We start from the raw sequence: 10756 nt of genomic DNA, 5'->3' as shown, positions 1-10756 counted from the left end.
ACTGTCTATTTTTATCCAAGAGAGGCCTACTCCTCCATATGCAGCTGATTAAGTGTAACTGAGACAGCCATCTTCACCACTGTGTCTTTGGGCTGCTGAGGGCTGAAGCTGTGTCAAAGGGACGATGGGGTTCTTGGTCTCCTCCCTTACCAAGGCCTTAATTGCAAAAGCTACTCAACCCTATTAAGAGATCTGCTACTTCCAAATTTCTGTCAGTTTTGTCAGTTGTTGAAGGGATTTCAGTGAGACCGTGGAACAAGACTTTTGATTGACCTCAATTGAAACTGGTATTCCACACACACACTATTTAGAGTGGTGGGATGCTGCTGACCTCAACTGAGGATTTAGTCAAGTGGTGGAAAGAACACTTTGAGGACCTCCTCAATCCTATAGGCCTTCTATCATTAAAGCAGAGTCTGGGGAGGAAGGGGATGACTCACCCATCACTGATGTGGTTACTGCACAGTGGCAGGGCCCCTGGGTTGGTCTTGGAACACCGGACCAGTTCTTTATCCTCTCAAGAATATTTGAGGGTGTGTGGGAGTTTGTCCAGCAAGTCTACATGTGTTTCTGTGGACCTGGACAAGTTATTTGACTAGGTCCCTCAGGGTATAATGGGGGGGGGGGGAGTTGCTTTGACAGACTGATAGGGGCGGCGTCCGCAATAATGTGGATGCTGAACTGATATGTTATATTGAAACGAGAGCTGAGCATAAAAACAAAACTGTCAAAATACCAGTCGGTCTACGTTCCTGTCATCACCTATGGTCATGAGCTCTGGGTGAGTTTGCAGATACAAGCAGCAGAAATTAATTTCCTTCGAAGAGTGGCCGGGGTTTCAGCTTAGAGTCATTCAAGAGGGACTCAGAATAGAGTTGATGTTCTTCCACATCGAACTCCACTAATATATCTCATGGATGCCTCCTAGGTGAGGCATTCTGGGCATATCTTACTGAGAGGAGGCCCCAGACCCAGGACTGGAGAGATTATATCTCTCAACTGGCTTGGCTTGTTATTCCAGCTGGATGAGATGGCTGGGGTGAGGAAAGTATGGGCTTCTCTGCTCAGACTTCTACCCCCATGATCCAAACCTAGATAAGCGTCAGAGAATCAATGGTTGGATGGAATCTTGCAGAAGTCCATGGAACTGACTTGTAAGTCCTCAGCATTTATTTTTAAACAGCTGTCTTTACGGACTACATCAAATGCCAGTTTACCAAACGAGAATGCCAATCAAATTGTCAGCTCAAGAACTAATTACCTGAATAATAACTAAAGCAATTACCTGAATAATAACTAAAGCAAACAGGATTAGATATTTGAGTGATGACACTATAAGATCTTCAAGTTATTCCAATACTGAAATATGTGCAATAAGACATCCTGCCTTCAGTTTGACAACGGCTCATTTGAAGTCTTGGAAATTGCTAATGATGTCATATCACTGCAGCCTGGAAATAAACAGAAACCTACAGGTTTCAAGAGAGAAGCAAATACATAAGACAAAGCGCAAAAATCGTCACTTTGACAGGTAATGCAGATCAGACTTGTTGTAGGTCTGTCTGTTTGATTATGCTTGTGAAGTAACCGAGCACATTCCTTTTATTAATGGCGTCCAGGTGAATGGTGCGTTTCACTAAGCAGTCTTGTCAGCTGGGTGAGTGTAGAAGTGTGTTGACACGGTTTACACAGCTGTCTGTACACACTGAAACGTTCTGTTTATATTAATAATAATAATAATGGATTGCATTTATATAGTGCTTTTCAGGACCCCCCAAACCCCTTTACAATACCACTATTCATTCACATTCACACACTGGTGGAAGCAAGCTAAAGTTGTAGCCACAGCTGCCCTGGGGCAGACTGACAGAAGCGAGGCTGCCATATTGCGCCATCGGCCCCTCTGGCCATCACCAGTAGGCGGTAGGTGAAGCGTCTTGGCCAAGGACACAATGACCGAGGCTGTCCGAGCCGGGAACCTTCTGATTACAAGACAAACACCCAACTCTTGAGCCACGATAGTCCTAAACTCTAAATGTTTCCTAACCTCTAAATGTTTCCTAACCCTCTACTATGCAATCACACAGATGACTGAACTGGAGAAAAGAGCACACAGAGAGGCGTTTCCACTGAATGAATAACAGCTGCACAATTAAATCAGTGACTTCTTTACTGAGAATTAGGCTGCTGTACCCTTAAGATGAATAAGTTCTCATTATAAGTCACAGGTTGATGACACAATGGAAACATAGCCCCCTACTGTATGAGCTTGTTTCTTTTGTCTGCCTTCTGGCTGCAGTGCTCTGCATGCTGCTGCTCTGATCTGTGCAGCTGCACTGCAGAGGCTTTTCAGTCGGTGGTATCCGAGCGCTGACTTGTCATGTGTCTGTGTTTGTAGAACATGGGTTCACTTTAACATGCCTAATGATGGAACTGGGTGATGGATGACAGGAAATGATGTGTTAATCCCTAGGAACTGACAGTTTTCTGGCTTTACTCGACGCTGCATCCTTGTCTCCTCCCCCATACCATCACTTTCTCTTTCTTCCCTCATGACTCTGTGCCCGCTCTCTTCTTCCTTACTACGCTTCTCTCTCTACATCATTCTTCTTTCTCCTATTCTCCCACCCTCCCCTCCCTTCTGCTCTCCTCTCCTCCGAGTGGCGACACTGTGACTGCCTGCGTCAGCCAGCCTTTGCCAGCTAGTGAAAGCTGCTACTGGAGGTTGCCGTATCCTGCAGAGATCCCTGTGTGTGTGTGTGTGTGTGTGTGTGCGTGTATGTGTGTAAGTGTATGAGTGCACGCAGATGGGAAAGCAACTGAGTCAGGGAGGGCTGCCTCTCATCTCTCCGCTGTCATCGCCATCCTTTCCTCTCCTCCTCCTCTGCTGCCATGGAGCTCCAGCAGGCTGAATCGCAGCAGCATCTGCAGAAAGGGCTGAGGTAATACTGTGTGTTATAGAGGACTTTTGCTGTGTATTTAAGCGCACACAGCTGCACTGCATGCAGCCTAAGAGAGTGCATAATGTGTGTGTGCATGTGTGTAGACCTGCACTGTAATATATAGCATCTTGCTGGCGATCAGATTCCTACGCTTGTCAGTGCAAAGCATCTCTTCCACCTGGCTGCAAACATCTGTACGATGCTATCTTGCGCATATATGAGCCCAGCTAAGAATTTTCTTGGTTGTCCTCATACATGTTGGATTGTGTGTGTGTTTCTTAGGTGCCTCAGTTCCTGCTCTCCTCCAGGTTTCTCCCACAGATCACATGACCTATACAGCAGGAAAGCAAACACTAGATATTCCTCCTTCTCTGCTATTGCGTGTACTGATCCCAGCCGCCTGTCAGTGTTTTGCATTGTAGTGATGGGGTACATGGTACATACCCTATATTTGACAAGATACTAAAGAATGATGGGCCTGTCAGTGCCTGTGTAGAGACTGCATTGCATTCAAAGTTTCCCGTCAACTGCTTTATATATACATATATATTAAACCTACAGTGAAGCTTTGCACAACATGTTGCCCACCTTACCCACAATGCAATTTGACCATCAAGAGCTGGGTGGTATTCTTGTAGGTCCTATTGAATCCTTGAGCTGTTAGTCTTAAGAAGAGACAAGGAGCAGGGCCACAGACTGGAAAGACACTGCTGGAGGCAATAATCAGACTTCTGACAGCTCCCTCTAGAGGCACAAAAGGCTACCTACAATTTTCATACATATTTACTGGAGTTTTTCCTTAAAGCTGTTTTAAAAAAGTAAATTTATTTATTCTCATTCACATGAGAATGAAAATGTCAGGCTTAGAACAACAGTATATTAAACTATAAACCTATGCTCACTGGTACACGGTCCAGGTGAGGTTGGACTGATCCGGTGTAAAAAAGTAAAAAAGTGGATTTGTGCACTAGAGGGGGCATCATATCTCCTGCCTCCTGAACTCTGTCACTCTAGCCGAAAGTGAGAACTGTGTTGTGTTCTACGTGTGAGAAATCCAGCTGTGAACAATGTAACAGCTTGATTCCAGTGACAGTGGAGTTGATGAGTGAGAACATCTGCCTTATTCAAATGTTGAATTTGCATCACAAAAACCATATCCCTGCCTTTTCTTGAACTGGCCTCATTTGCTCTTGTAGAACCAAACTGATCTGCATAGATGGAGGTTGCGATTCATTTGGGATGATCTTTCAGCACTGTGCTACCATATTATGTTTCGCATTAATAACAATGCGCAGCAAGTTCTTGATTTAAAAAATATATGTGATTTCTTGTCTCTGCAGGTAGATGTGCGAGTGTGTGTAGTGCTCTGTTGGGCCATTATGGAGTGTGTGTGTCTGGGAAGGTGGACGTCGGGCTCGGCCGTCGTGTTCCTTCACACACTGGCCCTGTCCTGGACAGGTAAGAAACATGGCAGCTTCAGTCCTGATTATATCTGTCGTACTAATTATGATCTTGACTCCAGTTTAGTCATAGCTGACAGGTGTCATTGATATACAGACTTTATATAAAAGATGGAAGCTATAACTGGGATATCATATTTGATCACGTGGTTTCAAAAGACCAAGATGACGATGATGAAAATAAATAAATAAATAAAGTAGACCGGCAGCACAATCATTGGTGGTTAGCACTGTTGCCTCACAGCAAGAAGATTTTGTGTTTGAATCTACCAGCCTGCAAAGTTCTTTCACATGGAGTCATGTGACGAGGATGGATGGTTGGATGGATGAATGAACCATAATATATTAGTGCTACTCTTGTACCTATAGGTGCAATTGAGCCCATTCCTAAAATTGACGGATGGCACGGGGGAGGTGTGACGCTGCAGGAGAATGTGACACACCGGTTCAACTGCCATTCAGATGGCTGGGACCCCCACGCCCCTCCCATGCTGACCTGGTATTTGAACGGCGAGCAGCAGAGGGATCCATCGCCAAACCGTGGCCGTCTAGTCATGACATCACAAGAGGATTCTGAGGTGATGAGTCCGGGGTCCAATCACAACAGCACCTTCTCTTTGAGGGCCAGAAAGTGGGACAGGGAACTGGTGTGTGTCGCATCAAACCCCAGGACAGGCGAGAGCTACAACGCCACGGTCACGCTCAATGTACAGTGTGAGTATGTGGGCCAATGTGTCTTCACCTGATGCATTTGACGAAATGCTGAATTTCTCTTTCTCTGTGTCTCAGTCCAGCCAGAAATCCTCAGGGTGAATGCCCACTATAGTGAAACCTCAGACCCCGGACTCTCCCTGGTCCTCTTCGCCTTGGTGCGGTCAAATCCACCTGCCACGATCACCTTTGTTGACCAGTCCGGCCAGTTGGTGGCCAATACCTCTGACTTCCTCATTCTGGACTCACGAAGCTACCCCTGGCTGACCAATCACACGCTGAGAGTCACGCTCAGCAGTCTATCAGGAAATGTCTCGCTGAATGCCAGCAACAGCGTGGGAACGGCGCAAAGCAACCTCACACTGGCAGGTGAGACAAATCTACCATGACTTCAGAAACTACATGTGATGATAATACAGTCATCAGGACCTCTACAGCACATCTCTTGGCCTTAGTTTCCTGTTTACCATGCAAATATGAGATCACTAAAAGAAAAAGTGAAAAAAAAACCCCAACATGTGGAATTATTCCTTTAAACTCTCCACTTTCTGTCTCCAGAGTTCCTGCAGTCTCGTGTGGAGGTGCCCATGCTGGGAATCGTGACCGGAGGAGCCATGGCCTTTATGGCTCTGCTCATCCTCAGCCTGATAGTTCTCTGCCTCATGCAAAAAAACAAGAGCAAGTCTATTGGTGAGACTCAAGTGTGCATGCATGCAGTGAAGAAACAAGCTGGAAAATTTGATTGCAGCATGTATTCTTAAGGTATTCTTCAGCAGACTAACACACATCCCCGTTTGATGTTACAGAGGATACAGTGGAGATTGTGATGACCAAGAAGAGGTAAGCAAGGAGGGCAGACTTGTGATGTTACAGCACAAAAAAGTGGAAATCTCAGCAGTCATTGCCATTATTCTTTCTAAATCTTCAACGTTTGATTGACACCACACCGACACCATCTCTGTATTCCAGCGCATCCATATTTCACATCTCCCTTAATAATTTCCACCTCAGCGCATTAGCGGACTGAAAACACTGCTGAAAGCATTTCTCTGCTCTTAAGAATACTTTATGTGCATCCTACAGATCAATACCATCTCTAATCCAAGTTTGATATCTTCCACACAGCGAGTCAGCCAATCTGAAGCCGGATAAAACTGATAAGACCCTCATCCCCAGAGAGAACATGTCCCTGCCTTCAAACATGCAGCTCAACGACCTCAGCACTTTAAAGAAAGGTACATTTACCACAGTTTAACCGCAGCACAGAATCTGACCGTGCTAACAGTTTAAGAATACAACACTTTAACAATAAATCACTCACTTATATCTTTGAGTGTCCGATAATCAGGTGCAAAAACCTTTTGACGGAAGAAGCAGGACAACGTTATCTGACAATCTTGGTGTAAAATGTGTTCTCCAAGATCTTGTTAAGAGCAATCAGTCTGTCATTTCTTGATCATTTGGAATTCTGGGCATCCATTCGGGCACTACTTAGATTAGATCCATGCTTTTTTATTCAGAAATGAGCCGACCCGTTGTGGTTATGTTCTTCTATTAAAATCAATTAGATCACAAAGAGGGAAAATAATTATTTAGTAATGCACAGGATTTACACCATTTCAAAACTGGATAATGAATGATAATGATCCCAGAAAGTTTACTGTGAAAGTACCTGATGTCATATTTTTAAATACATTTAATTCTGTAAGGAGATTACATGAAGGTGAGAGGGAACAAGAGTTGCTTTAGATGCTAAACAGTTTGGCCGTCCGACTGCGGTCTGGGGCCTCCCTGCTGCTGCGGAGTCGGGGCGGTCTGCCTCTCCCCACCGCGGGGAAAAGGGTAACACCACCTGGGTCTGGGTGCAGTTCCCCCCTCCAGGGGCAAGGGTACCTAGACCCGGTTAGTAGAGTACGCTTGGGGAGTGTGATTGTGTATACAGCGTCCCTTTATGTCTGTCTCCACGTCGGTTGAGTGTGGAGTGAGTGCATATGAGAGCATGAGGGTGGGAATGGATGTTTGTGTCTGTGTGTGCCTGTATGTCTGTGTCTATATGTCAGGTTGGGTATCAGACGCCACCTCTCTGGGGACATCTCGGGCCCTCCAAGGTTTGGAGGCCTATCTCCACCCACCACCACTTCCCCTGCCGGTGGCGGACTCCCTCAGGTATCGGTGCGTTGGTGGTTCTTTGTATCTGGGGGTGGGCGTCCGGGTACACACCGGCTCACTCCTTGGCGGCTGCTTATTGGGGCTCGCTCGGGCCACTTCGGAGGTGGGGTGCCCCCGGCCTCTCGGCCTGGGGCTCGGTCACTCAGGCACAGCTGGCTGCCGGCGGAGCTCACGGGCGCGTCACTGCAACTCCCCCTGGCTTCTGCTCCGCGGCTGCTGAATGAGCTCTCATCTGGGACTCTCCTCAGCTCTTACTGGGACAGTGGCGCGGCTGCCCCTCTGTGGGTCTTCCTTGGTCTCTTGTGTTCTGGGGGCCTCTGGATGTCTGGAGTTTTGATCTCCTCCATACCTGCTTGATACCATAGAGGACAGGGCTGTGGCTCCCCACACTCTCTAGCAGATCATTACATGGAGAAACCTTTGGAATGCAAGCATGCTGATCCACACAGGTATGCACACAGGTGTACACACGGGTATTCACAGATGCGGACTACAGCTTTCTTGGCTGCTGCCTCAAAGCACACTGTGCGCTGTCTATCTTGCGTGCTGCACAATATCGTTTATTATTTAGTAACTATTGATATCTATGACTAGCTAGTTTATTGTGATGGTGCTTTTTTTTTTTTTCTATTATTATGTTGCTCTTTGTTGTTTGCTGTCTCCCCTGTTTTTTTTGTTTTTCTTTCTCTCCATACAGGTGACCCAGGAGTTTTTTTGTTGTTTGTTTTTTTTTCTCTCTTCCCCCCTTCTCACCGTCTCTTCTCCCCTTTGTTTTTCTTTCTTTCTCTCCCCCTCTTTCTTTCATTCTTTCCCCCTGTCCTAAAAAAAAAAAAAAAAAAAAAAAAGGATGACAAAGGATGAACTGAAGCTCCGCCATCACGTGATGTCACATGCTGCTGTTTCTGATGTCACTTCCAAAAAAAAAAAAAAAAAGAAAAAAAAAAAATGAAGATGCTAAACAGTTTTTGGGAACTTGTTTGCTTTTTTGCTCACAGTTAGAGAAAGGATTACAACCAGACTTCACTTCTGAGATGTGTCTATTGAAACCTGTTTCTCTGGGTTTCCAGACAGCCGCCAATGTACCAGTCAGTCTGGTTCTTCGCCAGAACAATCACCTGCTTATCTGTCAGTAAAGCAAACAGAAGGTCAGGAAAAACGTTAGCTAGACTTATCTGTCTTAACTTTTTTTGTTTTGTTTTTATCTAGAGTGCGCACACACACAGAGATGCAAATTTCATTGAATTCTTTGTAAGTTATTTTTCGGTTTGGCAAGTTATTTTGATTATTTTATTTTATTATTTATTATTTATGTCGTGTGGTAGCTAAACCTAGCTTAGCTTAACATAAATTTAGCTTAGCATACACTGTGATTGGTCAGGAAGTACTGCAGCACATCAGCCCCCTCCAAGAAATGCATTGTTACATGTTGGGTTTTTACAGACTGCTTTCAATAGGTTAAATAAATAGTTGATAGTGTGTTAATTTGTACACTTCAATGGAATGTTTTAGCTTTTTAGCCATTTTACTTGTATTTCTGATTCCGTTTAGCCTGTTAGCTACAGCAAGTATCTAGCTGGGTGTGACAGTTGTATCAGTTTCTATCCATCCTTCTAACCACTTCCTGGAGCCTATCCCAAATGTTACTGTAATGTTACTGTAATGTGAATACACTTTAACTTGATTTTAAAAATCTCACCACAGCTTCCCCACCAAAAAAAAGGATAACATCTTACATACTACTGCATCCTCCATCTTTCCTGTATCACTTTTTGTAGCCCGAGAGGCCGCCCAGCAGAACAGTGTGGGAGAGGAGAAGAAAGAGGAAGAGGAGGAGGAAGATCTATCTTTAGCCTATGCTGCCAGAGGTCAGGGAAATACTCCTGATCCTGTTGAGTTTTTTCTCCACTTTTTAAAATACTTTAACATAAGTTTTTTGTATCAAGGAACATTAGCGTTCTTCCTTTCCCCCCTAATGTTTCCAGGTTTTGCCAGATATCCGATGGTGGGCTACATCTATAAGGTGAACAGCACAAGCAGCGAGGAGATCTGGCTCTGACGTCCCTGAATGTAACACACATACTGTACATGCATGCTACTTAAAAACAGTCCAGCCATCCCGAAGGAAACCCAGAGCAACTGCCACTCAACCAACAACTCAGGCTGGGCTGACACGAACAGGATCCAGGATCTTGTTGGTGGAGTTTAACACCATTCTGCTGACCGCATCGACATGATCACAAGTTTCATAACCACACAAGGAAACTGTCTGTGTGTTTGTTACCAAGTGCTCGGTATTTACACTGCTGACATGTTGTCTCAATAGTATGAACTGCAAATGAAGCGCTCATCCTACAGTTTGTTTCGACATGATCTCCTGTAAACATGCTCATAATGTCCCTCCTCTGTGTTGCATTACTGGAATGCATTAAATGTTCTATGCTAACACTGATACCTGAATAAAATGGTGCATAATTATAGAATATGTATTTGGTCATGGAAATGTTAAGATGCAATGTACTGTATATTTGTATGCATATGTATATGTGTATAAAAGAAGATGTCTAATAAAGATAATATGGAGACTGTGGAGGCAAAAGCTGGAAAATGCTGTGGCTGTGGTTGCAATCAACACTCACCAGGGGGCGCTGCAGAGCGGTTTACGATGAGAGTCGTGTGTTGTTGGCATAGTTCTAGCAATAAGTGTTGTGTGATGGAGAAGGCACTGTTGCATTTGGGGGAAACGTAATTGGGTACTCTATAGCTGTAGCAGGTGCAGGAGAAGAATAATCTAGCTCTTTAGGTTTAACTGTGTGTGTGTGTGCCAGGTGTTACCTCTGGGTCACAGGTTCCTGTGGCTTTTCATCAAACAGGAAGTCGAATTGTGTTGTGGGAGCATCTATTTGCTTTCTCTCTGTTTTTCTTCTGCTCTGTACAGTAAATGCAGTCTGTCACACACATAGTGGGAAAAGAAAACATTCACAACACACGGGGGAATTAAAATATTCATCTGAACACACACGCTTGTGTTTGTGCCTTCGTTTTACCAGATAGAGCTGCTCACCACCACCGGCACGAACATATCCCAGAGCAAGCGTACACCAAGCAGCAATTACTGTCAACAGGCTGATCAGTCATTCCCATAAGGCGGAATTTTCTTCTCCGGTTGTTGTTTGTGTTTTTTGTAAGATGTGAAAGCTGCCATGACAAAAAATCACGTGGGTAGGGGAAAAAAGGAGTTTCGATACCCACAACATTTTAATCTTATTACATATACAACAAACATGAAGTTTAGTGATCAAACAGGAAATGAGTGAACAGTTCAGTGAGGCTTTAGTGTTGAAACTGCACAAACTGATTTTTGTTGTGACAAGTTCAAAATACTCGACTGCAACTTAAAATGTTGCTTGTGTTGGTGAGAGTGTAATAAATATCATTAGCTAAGTGCATCTGAACATGTCAAAGTCACAGTCAGGC

The 10756-nt window shown here is 44.6% G+C and overlaps 1 protein-coding gene across 1 annotated transcript; it reads left to right on the top strand.

The window, feature by feature from the left end:
- The first annotated feature begins 1020 nt into the window (after nucleotides 1–1020).
- Nucleotides 1021–9887, top strand: tmem25 (transmembrane protein 25). The gene is made up of 9 exons (XM_026192417.2): nucleotides 1021–2942; nucleotides 4283–4400; nucleotides 4772–5116; nucleotides 5192–5482; nucleotides 5672–5803; nucleotides 5920–5953; nucleotides 6239–6348; nucleotides 9058–9147; nucleotides 9265–9887. The coding sequence occupies exons 2-9, from the start codon at nucleotides 4322–4324 to the stop codon at nucleotides 9336–9338; spliced, it is 1155 nt and encodes a 384-aa protein (XP_026048202.2). The 5' UTR covers nucleotides 1021–2942; nucleotides 4283–4321; the 3' UTR covers nucleotides 9339–9887.
- Nucleotides 9888–10756: the final 869 nt, after the last annotated feature.

The sequence above is a fragment of the Astatotilapia calliptera genome, chromosome 14, assembly GCF_964374335.1.
Source record: "Astatotilapia calliptera chromosome 14, fAstCal68.1, whole genome shotgun sequence".
Lineage (NCBI taxonomy): Eukaryota > Metazoa > Chordata > Actinopteri > Cichliformes > Cichlidae > Astatotilapia > Astatotilapia calliptera.
The sequence above is the reverse complement of the archived record's forward strand: the minus strand, read 5'-3'. Positions and strand labels throughout refer to the sequence as shown.